This window comes from Leiobunum rupestre, chromosome 10 (genome assembly GCF_980474605.1).
Source record: "Leiobunum rupestre chromosome 10, qqLeiRupe1.1.hap1, whole genome shotgun sequence".
NCBI classification, from domain to species: Eukaryota; Metazoa; Arthropoda; class Arachnida; order Opiliones; family Sclerosomatidae; genus Leiobunum; species Leiobunum rupestre.
In genome coordinates, this window is record NC_143393.1 from 42,287,409 (window position 1) to 42,309,798 (window position 22,390).

Sequence of the window (22,390 nt, forward strand, 5' to 3'; positions counted from 1 at the left end):
AGAAATAGGAGAAAATTAATTATACAACAAGAGAAAACGGCTGTAAAAATTGTTTAAAGGGGATATAACCATCAAAATAAAGTTGATAACCAATAGAAATAGTCGAAAACTATCAGCAAACAGTGTTGGAAATAAGAATCTTCAAAAACTAGGAAAATATGAAGACTTCTAAGGGTAAAATATCAACTGTTTAATTTCCTCAGATGTTTGAGTTAAAACAGGGTATTATAGGAAATTTAATGAAATTATAGGAGCAAAAAGGAAAGACGTTAAATTTTAGGAAAAAATATTAAATATAGGAAGTTTGGTTACCCTGCGTTGATTAGCGTAGATAGGAAATTGTTTAAAAATTAGTAGTTAGGTTTTTTTCCTTAATAATAATTCTATCCTATTCTAAGTACTCAGATAATGCATAAGGTAAATATATTTATTTATAGCACTAAAATTTTTTTCAAAAACACAAGTTTTATATACAGTTAAAAACACATATTAAACATACAAAATGTATAAAAACATTAAAAGACATTTTCAATATTCCCGCCGCATTTTCCTAATAAAAAAAATAAAAATCATTAACATTTAACACAATATTGCGAGCATTGAATAGTTTACTTGTTCAATGGAATTGCCTTGTAAGATTTAGTCTGGCCTCTTCTGGGCCTTCCAGACGAGCTAATTCCATCATCTGTCTCAACCAGCCCAACTCCATTTGATGACCTTAGATCTGAAATGGAGAATAATAACTCTTAACACACATAATTTGCGGCATAAATTAATAAAACACTTACTACTTGGTAGCGATGGATCATACTGAATGCTTTCCCTGGAAGCTGTTGAGGTGGTAGCTTTTTCAACCTCACCTTTTTCATCATATGACGACTTTACTTTGGATTTGGTGTTGGTTCGGGTCAATTTGAGCTTCTTTTTTGCTTTTTCAATATTTTCTTTAGAAACAAAAGGCGTGACAATAGGAGACTGGTCCGAATGATTCTCAATCACATTTGAGGACTTCTTGGTCTTGTCTGAAACATATTTTTTGCTAGTTTTTGTTGTACTAATAGTTTTCTTTACAATAGTGTCTGGTGTTTTTTCATTTTCTTGATCACTACTTGAGTCGGAATTATCCTGGGTATTGAGTTTTACAGTCTCAGTTTTCCGTCGTGAAACTCTAGATTTCCTACTCCTTGTTTTAGGCTCCTCAATTTCCCTTTCATCTAAGTCAGTCTCAACTACTTTAGCCTCGGACAGTCTCTTGGTACATGTATTTGCAAGGTTGCTTGAATCCCTTTTAGGTCTAGGCGAATATGGTTTGATAAATGATGATGTTTTATTGAAAGAACTTGACAAATCAAAAATGTCATGCGTCCGTGGTTCTTTGTCCATTTCTTTGTTTTTGGCCTCTGCTTTCTTCCTTCCGCGAGTAGACTTGGATTTGGGAGCGACTTTTTTAGTTTTGGTGTCAAAGAATGTAAAGTTCTTATTAGCTTTTGTTTTACGTTTAGATTTCTTGCCAACATCCGGCACAAAATCAGGATCAGTTTCTTTATCACTTTCAGACAAAGCCCGTGCCTCATTAAAACTCCTCTTAGTCACCACTCGAGTCAAGATTTGAGCAGTTTTTCCATTTTCAGCCTTGATTTGTACCGGATTTGAAAAAATTAAGGGACTATTTTCTACTATTGGGGCAAAATCGATTATTTCAGTTAGCTCCATGTCACAAGCGCTACAGTTGGTTTTGTTTGGGATGGTAAAGTCTACGTTCAAGGCAGGAGACAACTGAATTTCTTCTCCCAGCATATTCAAGGCAAGTTCTTTAGTTCTGCCTTTTTTTGTTTTCCTTTCCTCATTTGAGTCATCTTCTAAACAATTCGATACGATTTCGAGAAGTGGTTTCTGATTCTGCGCAATGAATGGAAGTATCGTTCCCACTTGAGTGTATTTGCTAGTTTCTTGAATATCCGATGTTGATACGGAAGCACAATTTGTTTCCACTTGATCATTTAACTTTAAGGTGTTATCAAATTCGCTGGAAGTGGAAAGATCAGTTTCGGTTCTTTTGTTTGCTGGCTTTTTATTTTTATTTTCAACCAGATTTTCTTAAAACAAAAAAAATCAATTAAACTTTATTCATTTATAAAAAGAAAATTTAAAAGGTTTACTATTGTCCTGTTCAACAAACAGTAACTCTGGTAAATCTGATATATCCGAGAGAATTTCCGAAAAATTATGTTCATCAATTGGTTCTAAAAGGTCAAATTTGAAATCCTGTTTTTGTTTTGGCTCTCCATAGAACTTCTTCCGCTTTGGCTCTTCAACATTTGGAACAGAATTTTTCTCCAATCTGAAATAAAAAGGTTATTTTTTTATACAAATGGAAATTAATAAATATCAATTTACTCTTGCGCCACTAAAGATGCAACACTATGGGTCGTTTCTTCAGAAACATGCGATGTGGATTGTTTTCCATTACACAAAGCTAAAGCCGAACACAAGTCATCTACTACAGCCATTAAATTAGTACTTGCTCTATCAAGCAACGGTTTCATCTTCTGCAATAGAAATATTAAGCCAGTTTTTAAAAGTCTTTATCATCATGCTTGAAGGAACTAACATCAGATGGAACAGCCCCAAAAACTTGTCTTTGACGTAAAAGGTTATTTTCCTGAATAACATTTCTCATTTCAATTTTGAGTTTAGCATTTTCTGCAGCAAACTCTATGTTTACTTGTTTAATCTTCTTGTACATCGTCCTAAATTTCGCTGCTGAGGAATTATAAAAAAAAAGTTATTAATCAGAATTAATATTAGTGTTTAAAAAACTTACTTTGATTTAAAGTGGATCGACTTAAGTCAATATTTACTACAGTTCTTTTTTTAGTTGTATTAAATGAAGTTTTCTTTGATTTTTTACTCATTGAAGAATTAAAAACAAAGGAGTTTGAGTGATTGAGATTCATCTTGTTTGTGAGTAAACCAGTTCTGTTAGAAAAAATACAAGCGCAACAGGCTAAGTACATAATCAACAAATTTTACTAATCGCATGAAAATGATAACTCTCACAAGCAAGGAACTTGCAAATATTAAATTAAAATTGTTATATTATTAAAATGTTGGTTTAGCTGTTTTATATATTGCTAATTGAATTACCCTTTCCTAAATTCCTATTAAGTGCATGCTGATATCTACACTTGAACCATTTAAATTATTTTATATAAATTTATATTAAGGGCTAGTACTCAATCATGAATAGAGAAATTAACCGTCAGTTACTGTAGAGCTTAGGTTTAAAATTTAAAAAAAAGTAAATTTCGTTTTACATTTAAAATTGTTTATCAGTAGTGGACAACAAATTGTTAGGCCTGGCCTAGGGCTGTTCATCTGACACAGTAAGTGCAAGTTTTCCTTATTAAATTTGAAATCAATTGTCCTAATATTCAAAAAAAGTAATAATTAACATAATTTCTTATCTTAATTTAGACAAAATACATACATTAATTCAGAGACGTAAACATACAAAAATCTCAGCAGCTTCTTACTAAGTTAGACAAGGCGGCAAATAATTCAAAAGTTTTCAACCGCCAAATTCCAGTGTTGCCAATGTTCGAGAGTCGAAATTCCCTTTGCTGGATATTAAATTTCCCACGAATTCCCAAATCCGTATTTACATAGAAATCTCATAGGTAACTAGAATGCTGCCGCCTACGGCCGAGCTTGACGCCAGTTCGCCTTGATCCTTCAGCCAATGAGAGGCCATAGAGTGGTTCCGCCAAGGAGGATAATAATCCTCCTTGGTTCCGCGTAACTATAGCGGGAGCTAGGTGAGGTCATTCTCTCTGGTGACATCAAATTCTTGGCAGAACCACTCTTTGAGCTCTGATTGGCTGAGATCTGGCTATCGTCTGCCACGGCGTTTGGTCCGTCCATTTGCCAGTTACACGGCAGCATTCTAGTTACCTATGAGATTTCTATGCGTATTTAGCTCAGTGATGCCGACTTGAGGGAACTTCCCCACCTCTAGGGAAATTTAGACCCCCAAAAACGGTGAAAAGGGAAAAGGGAAATTAGACTGAAAATTTGGCCAATTATAGGGCAATTCGATGGGAGATAGTATTTAAAGCATAGGCAACGAAGTATGGGACTTTTATTACATTTACTTATTATAAAAAAATCATAAAAAAAATAAGACCGTAGGCCCTAAGGTATGTTGCTATTTTTTATAGTCGTCTACTGCATGATTTCGGTGCTTTCACTAATCTATTTCTAAATTATCTCTCTCTCGGACTCGAAGAGCGCTGCGCGGCCTGCTGCGCCGTGAGTATTTTTCGACTTCCTAAAAATAGGTGACTTAGGCTTAACGTCTTCATGTCATTTTTATAATACATCAAGTAGTATCAAAAGTGGATATAAAACCGAAAGTCTGGGAGGAAAAGGGTTCGTTAGCTTTCTCAGTGGTTTCCTTCAAAAATGAGGAGCTAGTTTCCCCTATACAACGAATGAGACAATCAGAAACGACTCTGTTACGTTTGGCCTATGTCATCTGACGTCACGGTCTGAGGAAATAGTACAGATTAGCGATGCTAGCTAACCTAGCGGTAAAACCGCGAACTCCAGAAGACGTTGGTTAAATTATTCATATTTCAAAAAATTTGCCTCCGTTAAGTTCAAGCGTGGTTCAAGTTCGCCAACTAAGTTCCCAAAATAATTTAAAAAATGCCTCGTAAGAAATATACACCAGAAGAGTTAGCTCTAAAGCCGAAAAGTAAGTTTTTATCACATTCATGAGATTTTCCATTCTAAATCCTAATTTATTTGATTCTATCAATTATCTAACTAAGCCTTGCCAAACACGTGAGTTTTCACAAATAGCAGACGCACCAAATCCAGCCCAAAGACTATATAATCAGGTGGATAAGGAACTGAAGAAGTACTATAATATATCACCCGATTTACGCAGGTACATGCGAGTAAAGCGCCAATTGTAATGCTCCGCCAAAGGGGGTAGGCACAAACTAGGGGGTTCCTCATTTTTGATGGAACAGGGCCACCGGGTCCTCCCAGACTTTCTGTTTTATATCCACTTTTGGTAGTATGTTTATTGAATTTTGAAGATAAAGGGAGTTTGTGAGAATAATAATTTGTGATATTTGTAAAGGAAAAATTGTTCCTATTAATAAATAATTTTTTTTTCATCTTTTTAAACGTCCAAAGTATTATTTTAAGCAAATATTATCGTTCTTAGTAATTTGAAAAACAAGGGAAATTTTATTCCAAAAGGGGAATTTTCAAGGATCAAAAACGAAAATTCCATTTTCGCGAGTTGGCATCACTAATTTAGCTCCGCCCCCAGCGGAAAACATGCCATAATTTTCAAAAAATTTTGAAAATGATCTTTTTAAAATTAAATTTTATTGAAATTACAATTAATAAAAATTTTGATTGTTAGGCATATACGTACATTGTTTGATTGAAGTATTAGGAGCCGCCTCCAAGATATTATTTCTAATATCCCAAGATTCACGAAAATACACAACTCTAGATAATTTTGAGCCATCGATTAAACACTAGTGTTTAATCCATGTTTGAGCTTTATATTGATAGTCAAATTAAAAAACCTCGGATAAATACCCGCAGTCATGAAAATTCCCACAAAATCAACGGTTTGGCAAGTTCTCTCCCCACTGGTTTAAGGGGTTTTCCCCCGAGCTCTTCGGTTTCCCCTTCCATAAAAACTTGTTGAGGTTAACGGCAATAGTTAGTGTAGGGAGCTGTTGGCTCGCGTGGCTTGCCACCACCCTCCTACGCATTATAACCCGGCCACCTGAATTAAAAGGCTTTAAAAGTCGCTCGATGACTTAGGCCTAAGGTGGTACCTTGGGTATTAGCCTAGCTGATTATTAAAATACCTTTTGCTCACCGCACAGTGGGGTATTTAGGTCTAAAAGTTGGCCAAAATTATTTCAGTCGTTTTTTTATTTAAAAAATGCATTGAATATGTATTTAATGAACTACTTAGGTAATCTAATAATAAAGGAGAAGACTTCGTTATATTTGCATATTTAATTTTAAAATCAATGATATTTACAATGATATTTCTTACTAGTTTCGAAACTAGTAAGAAATATCATTGTAAATATATGGTTCGACTACGGGGAAAAGGGTACCACGGAAATTCTCGCATGGGCAAAAGGGGGGAGGGGGTGCCTCACTGGGGGTGTTTGGGACGAGAGAGAAAGGCGAGTTTTTGGTTATATTTGCGGGGGGAAAGGGTACCAGGGTAAGTCTAGCATGGGGAAAAGGGGGGAGGAGTGCCTTACTGGGGTGGTTCGACTATGGGGAAAAGGGTACCACGGAAATTGTCGCATGGGAAAAAGGGGGGAAGGGGTACCTCACTGGGGGGGTTGGGACGAGAGAGAAAGACGAGTGTTTATGTTATTATTGCAGGGGGAGAGGGAACCCCGGTAATTCTGGCAAGGAGAAAAGGGGCAGGGGGACCTTACTGGGGTGGAGTGCCTCGAAACACACAACTATATAGCTGAGGGCCCGCCCGTAGGGTGGGCTTCTCGGCTATTAATAATATAAATCAAAGGCGCAAAAAAAGCGCAGTCAATTATTTTCAAGTAGTGTTGTTAATTTTCCCGGAAAAATAAAATGCGGAAAAATTGAAACATAAATTACTTTTTAAGGGTTTTTAATGTTTTTAACTTTTTATCGATATAAAATGTCTAATATCAGTAATCATACTACAAAACATTAATAGTGTTACATTGTTAATCAGTTTAAACTAGTCTAGATGTTTAGTTTTACTTTTAGATTCTAAAAAATGAGGCGAAAATTCCGCTTTATTTCAATTGGCAAATCATGGAATTAAAACATTTTTTATTTTTTGCGGAAAAATAAGGAAAATTTTCCGAAAAAAAGGCCTCGATCATTTTCCGGAAACTTTTCCGACTTACAACACCATGGCCATGACAACACTAACAAAGTTGTAAGTCATTTGTTACATCGTGTTTTTACCTCTCCGAGGGAACTATAGACTCTTAAACGCGTCTCCCCAATCGACCGCCATTACCTGACAGTCTACGGGGAGGGTTATGAAAAAACCGGTTTGGGGGGGATGACATTTCTGCGGAAGAGCCTAGGAGCACGGACTGTAAATTTTACAGTCCATGCTAGGAGGATGTATTCCTAGGTAAAGCGCTTTCTCGTCGGTTGCCTGTACGATAATGGCGGCACCCAGCAGAGTTGCCTACTCTCGGTTTTCCCGCGGTTTTCCGCTGGTTTGTAATTTCATTCGCAGGTTAAAAATTTCGGACCGCGGGCCACGGATTTTACCGTGGGTTTTCGTAAAATATAGCCGCGGTATCGCGGTTTAAAAAAAAAGAAAGTGGTTTGATATTTTCGGTTGTAATTTTTTACCGTGTTTACTCTCTTAATTTAACAGCCGACACTCCTGCCATAACGCGTGTTTTGGATCCGTGGGACGAACTCTCTTTACACTTTCCGTTATCTGTCGATAAAGAACGTTGTTATACCGCGAGCCAATTAGCTGCTATGTATAAAGATTTGTCTAACAAAGCTAGTATAATAATTATGAAATACGCCCTGCATGACTTTCATCAAACAAATTTGCTATTTCAGTCAGAAAAGGCAACACATTGCAAACAATTTGTAGATTTACAACACTTCATTTATAATTTGCTATCGAAAATCGTAACCCCAAGTTTTTTAGAACGTTGTAATGCATATTGACTCCTGCAATTATGGTTATGAATTTCGAGAAGTAAGCAAGAAATTAAGAGTGTTTTCAAAAGTGAATTTTTTGAAAAACGATGTTCGGAACAGAATGAGTGGGGAGTTATTACAAAATCTACTTCATGTCCATTACCATTTGTTGATAAACAAACTTAAAGTTTCTGAATACGAGCCAACTAAGGCTACGTTAAGCAAATTCAACAGTAAAATGTACTGTTTTAAATAAAAAAATTAAAGGGTAATAAACACTTGAATTTTTAAATACTACATTCATTCATTTATTCATACATGTTTCGCCATTTATTTTGTAATTTAAAATGCCGCGGGTTATATTTGATTTCCGCGGGTTTTTTCCCCGTTGGCCGTGGGATAGACTCTGGCAACTCTGGCGCCCGGTAAACGTTTCTAAAAAGAGTGTATTCCCTAGGAGGGGTCTTACAATCACCGTGTCTGTTTGTGTGTGTGTTGTTCGCAAAGTGTAATAAAAACCACGTTCGCATTTTCTCGAATTTTCAAAAAGGGTTTATTGTTTTTAAAGTTGTGTTGCGATGTGTGTTTGTGTGGCGTGTATTGGGCTTGTGTTGTGTATGTACGGGGTTTCTACTCTCCAACTGCTATTTATTGACTTTTGGGACCGACCGAGCGCTACGTTAAACGTCTTAGCATCCAAAAGGCGATATAATAAAGTAACGTGGTCTACTTGTTTTGACGGGAAAGGCCTCCTTCCACTATGGTTCAATTAGCTTTCACACCAAAGAGCCTATGAATTCATCCGTAGGCTTTAACTGTACTATTTCGTCATCCCATTTTAACAAGTTGAGCAAGCATATCTGGCTTTATAATATCGCCTAATGGCAAGGTTTCCTACAAGTGTAAACGGTATACGTCTTATATCAATTTGCGAAATTGTCGTGTGGGTTTTGAACCCGGGCCCTCTTGCTTGGCAGGAGAGTGTTGCACCACAGAACCACCGATACATAATAAGCAATAAGCATACTTGAAAATTAGAAATTAAGCTCAAGCGGACGCGTATATAAATAGTTAGAATAGTTTTATATTTTGGTTCTTATTTAAATATAACGGGATTTCTTGTTCGATTTAAATTACTTTGTAGAGGATTTCAAATGTTGTCAGTGGCGTAGCTAGAATGGGTGACACCCGATTGCGGATATCATGGTGTGCTACTTACTAGTCTCTAGTTTTTGTGTAAGTTTTTATTTTTTTCACGGTCGGGTGTAGCACCGTAACCAGGATTTGATTTCAGGGTGGGCACGCAATGGAAACAAATTAAAAAAATAAAAAATTGTACATACAACCATACGGTCCAGGGTGGGCACGTCCCGACCCCCCCCCCCCCCCCTGGTTACGGCCCTGGTCGGGTGTCACCCCCAAATCACGCCCAAACGGGTGGCACGCCGGTAGGCCGGGGCGTACGTCTGTTCGATGCGTTTTTTTAAATTAACATAATAGAACTAGAAGCATTTCAAGGGAAAGTAGTTTGTCAGAATTATGCATTAATTAATTAATTAATTATACTAAAAAACGATACAGAGCTAATAGCTCCTTGAACAGGGTTGCCACACGTCAGGAAAAACAGGGAAATCATGGAAAAGTCAGGTAATTTAAAAATGGGCCTAAAAAGTCAGGGAAATGTCAGGGAATTTTAAGAATTTGTAAAGATTCAGGGAAAAGTCTGGGAATTCAATTTAATCTTGGCACTTTTTTAAGGTCATTTTACTCTAGATCTATGACCAATTCTATGATTATCATTTATTTCCTTGAAAGTTTGGCAAAGTCCATTTAAATTTATTAACTTCTGATAAAAGTAAAATATAAAACAAAATTGGCCTTAAGAAGTCAGGGAAAATCTCTTAACATGGTCCGGGAAAACAGGGAATTTGAATTTCAAAATTTTGTGGCAACTCTGTTGAATAACGAATTTGAAATTTTAAGGTTATATAAAGCGTATAGGAGGGGTCATTCAACAATGAATATTCCAATGACCTTGAACGATGTCTTCAAGGTCATTAAAAAATATAACGAAAACCATTATAAAGTTTTTGAAAGATTTAGATTTTTATTAATTTGTTTTAATTTTTTGAAGAAAAAATATCCCTTAGTTCTGGAGTCACCAGGCTGTCTTCCAAGAAACTAGGATGTGTTTAACCATATTTAAATTGTTCTAATAATCCCCATGGAACTTTAAGAGGGATTCAATATTTTTGGAGTGGTTTTGGTCACGGCAAAGCTGGATGTCTTGATGAACAGCAAGCACTGGGCAGACGATAAGGATGTGAGAAATATTTTCGATAGGGGCTTGACATAATCTGCAATTGGCGGGTAAGCCCTGGAGTTGAAATTGGCCAGCCCCTTCCAATAATGCTCCTGATCTCGTACCGAATAATAGGCCGCTAGCCCAAAAACCATCATATAAATATTCCATCTGAGGTGTGGACTTTGCCCGGTATATAGTACGACTACGTTTATTATGAATCTCATCACGCCACTTAGCTTCAGCAGCCTCACGTGCCTCCTTGACTACAGTTGCCTGCATTTACATGGTCGTACCTCGTTTATTACCCATCCCATACTTTTTGTCTAGCTGGGCTATGCGTTTAAGTAGCCTGACACAAAACCATCCTGTCTCAACGAACGTAAGACTTTACCAGGGAGCATATCTGAGAGCATATAAATAGCCTTGGTACCCGGCTTCGCCCGTTAGTTCTTTAAAATATTTTATGTAAAACTTGAACTTAATTGAGTAATGAGCATTTAAAGGGCAACGCAAGTGACCATGCCGGGGGTAAATTATAGGGTCTTTGCACAAATCCGTGTTTCTATATCCGTTTAAGGTTATACGTGTAAACGTTTTAAAAACCGTTTCCAAAACCACCGTGTTTTTAGAAGTTAACAGATAAACGTATATTTCACGTGTACCCGTGTAGTTTGATACGTTTACACGGACCTATCGACACGCTTATCTTAAAACGAAAATCCGTGTTCCTGCTGTGTAGCAAAGGTTGGGTACAAAAACTTGGATGTTACCAAAGCTTATTTTTTAATGAAATCTACATGTTTTTTAATAATTATTACCCATTGCAAACGGTGTACGATCTACAATAGGACTTTGACTTTAGATAACAGAGGTCTTTCGTTTCCTTTTGTTCCAAACGCATAGTTTATTGGAATATATTAATTTTTAAATCGATGTTATGGGCAAGATGAAAAGTTGGGTTTGGCAATTCGCGGAGAGAAAGGGTGACACGGCATTTTGCCTTGTTTGTGATGACTACACCAACAATGAGTTCACGTGTAAAGGAGGTTCAACAGGGGCAATCGGAAACCATTTAAAGAAGGTTCACGGCAAATCTCCAAGTGACCATCTTGGTGCAGTAGCTGAAGTAAACCAGAAGTAAGCTACTTTTGTACTGAGCTCTGCGTAAATGATGTCGAAAGTACAATAAGTGTTTGGAATATTTAACGCAATTTTTTTAATTTACAGCGAGGAGGACTAGAAAGGGCGATAGCGAGAGCGGAGATATTGTCCAAATCGATGATCTACCCAGTACACCGTCGACGAGTGCTTCCAGATCATTTTCAATTGGGCCAGTACTTAAACGCAAGCGCCTTTCTACCGGGACTCGTAGACGTATTTGTTCGAAAGACCGTACCGAAAGTATTCATCAAGCCCTTGCAAAGATGATTGGTATGTCACAGCTTCCACTTTCGTTTGCATCGTGTCCGGGTTTTATTCAGTTCATGGAATCTGTGGAGCACGGTTACAACATTTGTAAGGGGTCTGCTCTAAAAAAAAAGGCTGGACATGTTATACGATAAGGTGAAATGTCAAATAAAAGAGGAATTGGACGCGGTTGAAAATGTTACATGCACATCCGATTGCTGGACCTCACTAGCCCAACAATCATACCTTACGGTGACAGTAATAGACAACCAGTGGACACCAAAGTCATTTACATTGACTACTCAGCTTATGGAAGAACGTCACACTTCGGCCAACCTCTGCAACGCCATGGAAGACGTTTTGAAAGAGTGGAACATCTTAGGCAAGACCATAACTGTTGTGACTGATAATGCAGTAAATGTGGTCAACGCCGTTCGTGACATGAGTAGCCTTGGCATAAAGGAAAAAGGTGGGCTCACTTGCGCGGCACATTCAATTCAACTTGCCGCTAATAAGGCTCTTGAGAACAAGACCACCGTTGATGTCTGCCAAAAAGCCTCTAAAATAGTTGGACACTTTCGACACTCAAATGTGGCAACATTAGCTTTGGAGACGAAACAGGTGCAGCTAGGATTTCAAAAAAAGAAACTCATACAAAGCGTAATGACCCGATGGAACTCGACGTTTGAAATGTTACAACGTCTGTTGGAGAATCGACTGCCCATTACCACTGTTCTAACCGACAGAACACTCACAACCAGAGCGGTTGCTGAAAAGCCCGACATAACAGAGAGAGAGTGGACACAAATTGCCGAATTAGTAGACCTATTAAAACCACTGCAAATGGTTACTACTGTATTTTGTGGTGATAAGAGTTCACAAACGTCCATGGTTCGACCACTAATTACAAAAGTAGTTAAAAACCATATGCAACCATCTACCGGCGATTCCTCGATAACTTCCGAATTTAAAGATATAGTTATCAAGGAACTTGTGAAGCGCTTTCATCTTAAATTGACATACATTAGTACAAGCGACAACCAAGAGCAGGTTCTCGCACGTCTCATAGCGGCCTTTCTGGACCCACGCTACAAAGACCTTGCGGATGAAACACCTGAGGTTAGACAAGCTGTTCGGGAATATGTCCGAGGCATGTTGCGCAAGAGCTCCGAGGTAATGGAAATGGAAGTCAAGTTGCCAAAGGCCACATACACCTCCGCCCTAGCGTACCTTTACTATAACCCCGGACCATCGCAAGCCGATGAAGATAGCCAGTTTGATGAATACCTATCAGAACCCCAACTGAGGTTCGATCTGAACCACTTAGAGTGGTGGAAAGCGCGCGCTCAAAAATTCCCCGCACTAGCCTCACTTGCGAACAAATATTTATGTATTCCTGCCACGTCAGCAAGCTCAGAGCGCACATTCTCCACAGCTGGTAACATTCTCCAAAAGAAGTTGTTTAAGTTCAGAAAATGTAAATATTTTGGTATTTTTATACCAGAATAGGTTGTTATACGTTTAAGAGGTCACGAAATGTCATTGGTTTTGGTTTTCGTAAAAATTTTGTATTCCTTACTCGATAATCTTTGAGAAATATATTGCTATACTATCTTGCGCCATGCTTGTTTCTTGTTATTGGTAAAGAAAGTCTAGAGTAGAAAGGTCATAAATAAGAATAAACTATAAGTACACGACTGATACTTCATCGTGTACTTATAGTTTACTCTTACATATCTTAGCCATGGTTAAAAATTCAATCTCTATAACTAGAAAGGTGGTAAAAAAAGCTCCAAATTCCCTCGATAAGAGCCAATTTTAAGAGCCGACTCGCTAATACAACTCTAGGGTTAACAAAAAAACTTCGTTGGGGAACCGAGTTGTCATGGAATAGTCGAGCCATTGTACCCAACATTTGGATCCAACACCCAATTGTCGCTGTCCAAATCGGAGTTAGATATGAGAGTTGACGTTAAACATTGGCTCTTGTTTACGCCCAACGACCCAGGCCTTTAAAATTGTACTGTCCAGTTTTGAGATGAAACTCCTTAACTCGTATCAAGTAGGCAAGATAAAGTTACGTCTTACACAACTACACTATCAGGAAACACAGGAGTATAACGTTACGAATAATCGATTGAATGGAAAACCGATTAAACGATTAAACGAAAAATGGTTAAACGTTTATACGGTTATACGTTTTGAATAAATCGTGTAAACGGATAATTCCAAAGGTTTATAGCTATCCGTTTTATAAACGTACTTCACTTAAGAATACGTTTATACGTAGACACGTTTATACGGATAATAGTAAGCCCTAGTAAATTATCTTATAGATAAAAAGAACGACTGCGCATGCGCTATCTGCCATAGCCTTTCCCTCTGTAAAAAAAGCAGAACCATATTTGCCGAATTTATTTTGTATAAATGCGCCTCTCGCGGTTTTTACGCAAAATCCATGCATTCTTTAGTCGCGAAAATGGCCGAGGAAAGCGAAGTCTCCGTGCTTACCGACAAATCGGATCCTAAACTTCTACAAAATAAATGTAGTAAAAAAAGATAAATATTCTATCGGGGTATAATGATAGGGAAATTGTTAAGGGAGACGGGATATAGGAGTGTGTGTGGTGTTGAATTTTCTTAATCCAGTGTGAGGCTAGCGGCAGAGATTTACCGCGTCCAAGGCCTAATGTTTCAACTTCCATTATTAAAAATATTCAATTCACAAATAATTTTATTCCAAAACATTGTTAAATCGAAAATATCAAAGTCCAACTCTCGGAAACTAACCCAGTTCTTTTCTCCATAATAAATAAATTAAGCTAGGCCTAAATTCCTGGGTTCGTTGATTGCGACATGGACTAATTAATTAGTCCATGATTGCGAGCTAACTCAGCAAATAAAATCGAAAATTCGCGAATGAGAGCGAAATTGCACCACGTGGCTACACCAAGGAGAATAAGGCTTTCGCGCTCTATAAAATCATCCTTGGAAAACCTACTTACGGCTTGTTGAAGAAAACATAGTTCCCCCCCTGCATGACCACTTGCGTTGCCCTTTAACGATGTCGTTAAGCTATGTAATTTAATGGTAAAGATAATGTACAATGATGTAAGTGTTGCGATTGTTGAAAATTGTTTTTAGATTAATAAGTTGATTTGTGTAGCGAACAGATGATCACTTTAATCCCTTAGTACCTACGAGTAGACAATATTTTTTGTTTGCTTCTTGTCATCGGCAAGGGCAAACAGGGTTTGGGGATCCTCGGCCCGCGAGAGAGCAACATACAGTTGCCCGCGGGAGAAGCATTGTTTATTGTCATAGCATATGCTAAACGAAGAGGAAACTGCAGTCGCTTGAAAGATAATGGCAAATCAACGGAAGGCGTGCAATGAAAACATGTTCACCTTTAAAAGGGCCGGTCAAAGTTGTGGTCTCAATGACATATGTTTGCATTGACTTGACAACCATACGGGTTCCGTTGCATAGCTTAGGTGGTTCCAAATTTCTCAATAGCATTACTGGACTGTCAACTTTTAATGTCAGGTTATGAGGGGGAACACCACTAATTGTGTGGTCGAATTCTTTGCCACATATCTGAGTCGGGCTTGTTCATTTCGTTGAAGACGTTATTCTTCTACAGCAGAATCCCCGAACCTCGATCACTGGCATCGTCTTCCCTGCAACTGAATCCGGCCATTGGGCTTTATTTTGTGGGAATTAACTGTTTGGAATCCTTTTTCTTGGTTAGAAATATTTCCCATTAACTAATTTATTCATATTCAACCAAATTCATGCTGCTACTCATGTCCAACAAAATTATCTGCGAATCGTAATCCACATGGCAATATTCTTTATGTTCATGAGTTTTGAAATTAGATTCTTTGATTGCGGTCAAAGCTTCAGTTATGGATTGAGGTATTTTCGGTAAAAGCTTTCGTCGTTCTCTATACACGGACCTTCTCACAGTTGAAATATCGCTAGAGACTAGATCAGTTCTATTGTCGCTAATTTGAACCTCCTTTCTAATAAGTTTTAAAGGTTGAAGACAAAGGTCCTCAACGGCTTTTCTTTTGCAGTTACCTCGTAGTTCCTGGCGCTGCACAGTGTTTCAAAATCGACTTTTTTGTGCCACAATTAAATTTCAACAAATTATAATGAATGTGTATATATTATTGATCACTGTTTTTAGCTCAGTCCGAAAATATAACTTATATTCTGGTAACTGCCACCGGGGGGTCAAACGTTCCCCTTTGGGAATTTTGTGGAATTTCTTTAGTCAATGTGTGTATAGGCTTCTGCTAAACGTAAATTTAAAATTCGGTGAAAATCGGTTGTACAGAAGTTCTGTAAAATGCGCTCAAAGGTTCAAATTTGATCAAAATATGGCATATTCAAACGGCCTTTTTCCAAAATGTTGCAAGTAGTTACAGAAAAAATCATCATAATTTGGTAGAATAAGTTCCGCATTATAACTTGCAAAAAGTCCGAGTGCGAAGTTGCGCGAAGTTTTCAAGATATATACATTTTTATAACTCCGAAAAACATTTTTTGAAAACGCAATTTCGCCAGGTCTCTGTTCATCTTGTTTTCCTTCTTTTCACTACAAAATATTCTACGCCGGATCAACTTCTATTTCATCCTCCTGTTAGTAAGATTTTGCTGTGCGCTTGCGCATGTAATTTCCAACAATTTAAAATTTGAGATACAGTAGTTTCATGAAGGCAAAAATTAAACTAACAAATCTAATGTCAACAAAATATTATTACAATGGAATTTTTTTTAGTTTATTTCTGTCTGTTATTTTTAACTTATTGACACAATCGAGTCTTTGCGTTTCACAGTTAGTAGAAACTATACTTAAAGCAAATCGTGCTTTTAAACAGTGTATATATTGCAAACCAAGTAAGTGATGTGTGCAGTGGTTACTAGTTTTGTTTCAACTCTTAATTTTGTGTTCGTCATGTACCCATTGAATTTAACCTTTTCGAAATCGCCACTTTCTTTAACTGTTTGTCCAATATAAATTTGTTTTTAAACACCTCCTAAGCTCTGAAAAATTATTTTTAAAATTAAATTCAACGCTGGAATGTCAGAATTAAGAACTAATGAGGTTTGTGTTTCTACTTGCGAATCACAAGTGGTTAAGAATAGAGATCTAGTCGAGATTTTCCTGAAGGGAAATGATTTCGCAGAAGAATTACGCCTTTGTTTAGAACTTATCAAGGATCCAGAACATTTAACACTAGATGAAGCAGGATTAAAGTTACAAGTTAAGAAAATAAAAAATTTAAAAACAAAGTTTCTAAACAAGTACAAAAGCAGCCATCGCATCAAAAACCATTTCCTGACAAAGAATGCGGATTGGTTAAGTAAGACGTTCACCAATATTACACTCGAAAAAACCTCGGTTAGCAAAGATATTTGTACCGAACCCAGCACTAGTTCCACTGGAAGGCTAACTAAGGATTTTTCACTGATGCGTCCTCGCACACAAAAAAGGGACATTTTAGTATTATCAAATACCTTGTCTGATCAACCTTTGACAAAGGTTTTGAAGGCTGTACAGTTGTCCGCTAAGCGAGATGGAGAAAAAGACATTTCCCTCTATTGAAAGAGGTGCTAAAAAGTCCTGCACGACCATATAAAATTATTAGTCAAATTAAACAACCTAATATGTTTCGGAAATATACCCCACAAGAAGCTTTCGCTCTGATAATTGATGAGGGCTTAACGGTGAAGACTTATAACCGCTTGAGAGAAGGTGCAAAATCCCATGGTATCAATTTATACCCAGCGTACCGTGAAGTGCTCGAAATAAAAAGAGTCCAGACCCATAGTCCTTGTTCAAATATCCGACACATCAGCGGTGATTCCATTGCAATTCCTTTTAAACCATACGGTTACGCGCATTGTACACCTACAAGCTGAAGTTTTAAGTCAGTATTTCGATATGTTACATATGGAAGAGCAGAAATTCACTCTTACACTTTCTTGGGGATTTGATGGGAGTACAGGGCAATCTCAGTACAAACAGTCGTTTTCGTATGAGAACGCAAATAACGACGACCAGGGATTGTTCGCCACCACCGTTATTCCACTTCAGTTTAAGTCTGAAAATGGTCACGTCTTATGGAATAACCAATCGCCCCACTCTGTTCGATATTGTCGACCTTTACGACTTAGTTTCTGCAAGGAGACGGCGGATGTAATTAAAGAAGAAAAGCGCCGAGTCGATGAAGAAATATAGGCTCTTTCACCACTAGAATTTTTTTTTTAAAACAGATAAAAAGATATCGGTCGAATATGATTTAGCCTTTACTATCATTGATGGAAAGGTATTGAGCATCGTCATCGGAACGAAATCTCAACAATCGTGTCCCATTTGTCGAGCTACCCCATCTCAATTCAACAACATTTCTAACTACACGTTCACCCCTAAACCTGAAAACCTCAAATACGGAATAAGTCCACTTCACGCGTGGATGTCTAGAATTCTGCCTTCACCTTGGCTATCGAAACTGCGACGGTTTAAGATGTTGTCGCGTAGACGGGGACGAGAAAAAGCAAATCTTTCAGAAGCGTAAAAGAGAAATTCAAGATAAACTGTTGTCCCAATTGGCACTTAGGGTTGACTTTCCGAAACCGGGTGGAAGTGGGTCTTAAAATGATGGCAACACAGCACTAAGAGCGTTCAACGAAAGGAACCGTCGAATATTTGCCGACATTTTAGGATTGGAGCACTGGCTAATAGAACAGCTGCACGTAATTCTCGTCGCAATATCATCCGAATTACCAGTAGACGAAGATAAATTTGGAGAGAATTGTAGAGGTTTACTTCACACATACCTTGAAAGTTACGGCTGGTACTACATGCCTGTAAGCGTGCATAAGCTTCTGGTTCATGGAAAAGACATAATAAAGTCTTCTACTCTACCAATGGGATTGCTCAGCGAACAGGCTGCAGAATCAAAAAACAAGATGTATCGCCAGTATAGAGAGTTCCATGCTAGAAAAACTAGCAGAAGAGATAACCTACTTGACATCTTCAACCGATCTCTAGATTCGTCTGACCCGGTAATCTCAGATTTTTCGCTTGTTGAAAGAAAGAGAAAAAATAAAAACAAACCACTACCTTTGGCTGTTATTCTTTTGTTGAAAGAAAGTGATCAAGTAGAATTTTTGCAACCGCCATGCGCTAATGCTGGTGAAGAGTTCGACATCGATTTGGAAGATTCATTTGATTTACATGCGGATATGCAAGGTCTTGGTCTTATTTTGGAAAATGAGGAACATTTTTAAATAATATTTACTTAATTTTACTTATATCACTTAAAAACTTAACTCGTGCAAATAATGAAAGTGTATTTTTATTTATTATTAATTTTACTTGTTGTTACACGAGTATTTTTTGTTTTCAAAAATGAAGTATTCATTTCATTACTTATTTCAACGTAATTTGTTCAAAATGCACAATACAAGATAATAAATGTGTGTTTGTTCATTTATATTGATTCTTTATATAATAATCGGCAAATGGTACTTTCAATTTATTGTAGGTTCCTGTTCTAAAGTTGCTAAACAAAGGAAAAGCAAAAATTAAAATGATTTAGTTTTGTTTAATTTAATTTATTTTTTGCCTTCATGAAACGACTGTATCTAAAATTTTAAATTGTATGAAATTACATAGGAACAAGACATGTGAGACAATCTAAATCAATTTCTGCGAGAGCATTCGCACAGCAAAATCCTACTAACAGGAGGATGAAATAGAAGTTTATCAGGCGTAGAATATTTTGTACTGGAAAGAAGGAAAACAAGATGAACAGAGACCTGGCGAAATTGCGTTTTCAAAAAATGTTTTTCGGAGTTATAAAAATGTATATATCTTGAAAACTTCGTGCAAATTTGCACTCGGACTTTTTGCAAGTTATAATGCGGAACTTATTCTACCAAATTATGATGATTTTTTCTGCAACTACTTGCAACATTTTGGAAAAAGGCCGTTTGAATATGCCATATTTTGATCAAATTTGAACCTTTGAGCGCATTTTACAGAACTTCTGTACAACCGATTTTCACCGAATTTTTAATTTACGTTTAGCAGAAGCCTTTACACACATTGACTAAAGAAATTCCACAAAATTCCCAAAGGGGAACGTTTGGCCCCCTGGTGGCAGTTACCAGAATATAAGTTACATTTTCGGACTGAGCTAAAAACAGTGATCAATAATATATACACATTCATTATATTTTGTTTAAATTTAATTTTGGCACAAAAAAGTCGATTTTGAAACACTGTGCGCTGTAGCTTGTTGGCCGTTACTCTGTCATGGTCATGTTCCACCTTGTTTTTACCTTTGAGTATAGATTTGTTGGAGTCGGGGGTAACCGTTACATTACAATTCTTTTCAAAACACCGCCACACTATATCGCCACTTTTCTGCGAGCGAAACTTCTTAAATTTATAGTCATCGAATTGACGGATTTTGAAATGACGTTTTAGCACACAGCCTTCTTTGCGTGCTTTTTTGACCATAACATGTAGAGGTATTTTCACGCGCAAAATGAATTTTAAAAGCCGTCAATACCAGACAACAACCGCCGTTATTACTGGCTATTAATTTGAAATCCATTTAAGCACTTCTACCCGAGGGGCAGGTCACTTCCTTGATTAACGACGCACCCCTCAAAATATTAAATCCGATTTAATCGTGATTATTTTGATTAAATTCAATTTAATCACGATTAAGTTGATTAAATCACGTTTAATCATGAATAGAATGATTAAATGATTTAATCTGATTAAAATGATTAAATCTGTTTAAAATGATTAAATCCTGATTAAAAAAATTATATCGTGATTAGTATGTTTAAATAGTACTTTAGTTTTGATTTTAATGATAAATTCTCTATTCGACCGATTATATTGATTAAATCGTGATTTAAATAATTAAATCTAATTAAAATGATTAAATCTAATTAAAATGATTAAATCTAATTAAAAAGATTAGATCATGATTAGAATGATTAAATCTCGTTTAAATCGTGATAAGATTTTTTAATCTTGATTACCCTGATTTAATCATTTTACTATGATTAAGACGCACCCAAAATGGAAGTGACCTGCCCCTCACTTCTACCGCATACCAAGAAATACGAAATGTCCCCTAGGAGGGGTTATACAACCACCGTGTCTGTCTGTGGGTCTGTGGGTCTGTCAGGCCTGCGAACGCGTTCGCATTTTCGGTGCAAAGTGTAATCACTGCGTACGCAGTTTCTCAAAGGTGTGACGGTGAGCGTTAACGGATGCATTTGCGGTTTGGTTTGGATGGTGTTTTTTTGCTCACCGTCGTGACGGTTTGGTGTATTACGTATTTGTAATGTTTATGCGTAGGTTGTGAGTGTTGAATTTGTTGTGTTTGTGTTCTGATGGTTGGGCATGTTGAGTCTGTTGTGTTTATATAGGCGTTTTCTCTCCAACTTCTTCTTAATGACTTTGGGACGGACCAAGTGCTGAGTGTAATGCTACCTCTCAACGTCCAATGGCAGGGTTTCCACCAGTTGCACACGGTATTCGTCTTAGTATCAATTTGCGATCGCATCGGGCGGGATTTGAACCCGAGACCTCCTGCTTGACAGGCGGACGTTCTACCACAGAACCACCGACACTTGTTACGCCTTATTGAAAATTAGACCTTCAGCTTTATCGGAAGCGTATTTAATAGAGTACGAAATTTTGGTTTAATTGAAATAGAATTGAAATTGAAATTATTGCATCGAAGAAATTCTAATTTAGCGTTTCTCTATTGATTAAAAACAAATGCGCCACCCAGGTTTTGAACCCAGACCATTCGGTTTGGCAGTCGAGCGCTCTACCACAGAACCACCGATAGCTGCTTAGATTCACTGAAATTAAGACAGGCATCGTAAGCATAATAGGTAATAAAGTCTTTTTTTATTAATGAATTTATGAAGGCCTAATCTGGTTTTTTTTAAAGGTTAAATCTTGTTTTAGCGCAGTCAGCCGAGATTAGAGGGTTAAAGGGTAGACCCTGTGGGTGGTCCACTTTGTTAGTTTTTTTTGTTATTTATTTACGGGTATTATTAACGACCTATATATAGTTGTGTTAATTCAAAGGAGATAATTTAACGTTAATTGCTTTAAGAGCTGGCGGTTAGTCAAGTGGCTCTCTGTGCTTTGTTGATGGTAAGGTTTTTGCTTCTTGTAAATATATTTGGTGTGGATATTTGGATATCTACGATTTCTAACGCAGTCAATGATTTCTTGGGTGTGCGAGTCATTATATGATATTGGAAATTGGACGGCATTGGTCTTTTTCATGCGGTATGTGTCACAACGTCAACTGGAAGTTGAAATAAAATGAGCGTTAAAGATGCGGCAAGTATTTCGTAAGCGAGAAAAATACAAATACCATCTGTAGATGTTTCTTTCATTAAAATTTGCTTAGTATTATATTCAACTGATAAACATGTACTGTAAAAAGGGTTAAATTCAATTGTGCATTGTTTTAGTGAATCTAACTCGCTGTTGTAACTACTTAATTTATAATATTCTGAATAAATTAAACTCGATTGTTTCGTCTCAATTATTTAAATTAAAATTAAAATTTTATACCGGGCAGGGTTTGAACCGAGAATACGTTTTTCGTAAATAACTCTGAATTGCAGAGATATCTTTGGGGGTCGTATCGAGAAATTAATACCACTAGGGACCATACTTCCGAGGAGAGGTATATTTTGGCTTGCCAACTTGTTTTTTATTTCAAATATTTAAATAGATTTTTTTGGAGATTTAGATTCAATAGATGGCGGTAAACTCTCAATTAATAAATAAAATTTCCGAGATTTTGTGTCTATATATAAATTTACTCGCGTAAAGTTAGTAGTTGAAAATTTACGATCGTATCAGTATCAATTTTTTCCTTAATGACT

The 22,390-nt window shown here is 37.0% G+C and overlaps 1 protein-coding gene across 2 annotated transcripts in view; it reads right to left on the reverse strand.

Annotated features, from left to right (window-relative positions):
* Window positions 1-412: 412 nt before the first annotated feature.
* LOC149925927 (uncharacterized) overlaps window positions 413-22,390 on the reverse strand; it is a 350,903-nt gene continuing 328,925 nt past the window's right edge. The window contains exons 1-9 of one of the 2 annotated variants that reach the window (XM_090160060.1): window positions 3,491-3,611; window positions 3,318-3,427; window positions 2,825-2,979; window positions 2,612-2,763; window positions 2,398-2,549; window positions 2,160-2,341; window positions 789-2,096; window positions 613-724; window positions 413-550 (exon numbers count right to left, since the gene is read on the reverse strand). In XM_090160060.1, coding sequence (XP_090016186.1) covers window positions 529-550; window positions 613-724; window positions 789-2,096; window positions 2,160-2,341; window positions 2,398-2,549; window positions 2,612-2,763; window positions 2,825-2,957 — 2,061 coding nt within the window. In that variant the 5' untranslated portion in view covers window positions 2,958-2,979; window positions 3,318-3,427; window positions 3,491-3,611 and the 3' untranslated portion in view covers window positions 413-528. Of the gene's footprint in view, window positions 551-612; window positions 725-788; window positions 2,097-2,159; window positions 2,342-2,397; window positions 2,550-2,611; window positions 2,764-2,824; window positions 2,980-3,317; window positions 3,428-3,490; window positions 3,612-22,390 lie in introns of those variants that run through there. The other variant, XM_090160061.1, reaches the window with a different exon arrangement.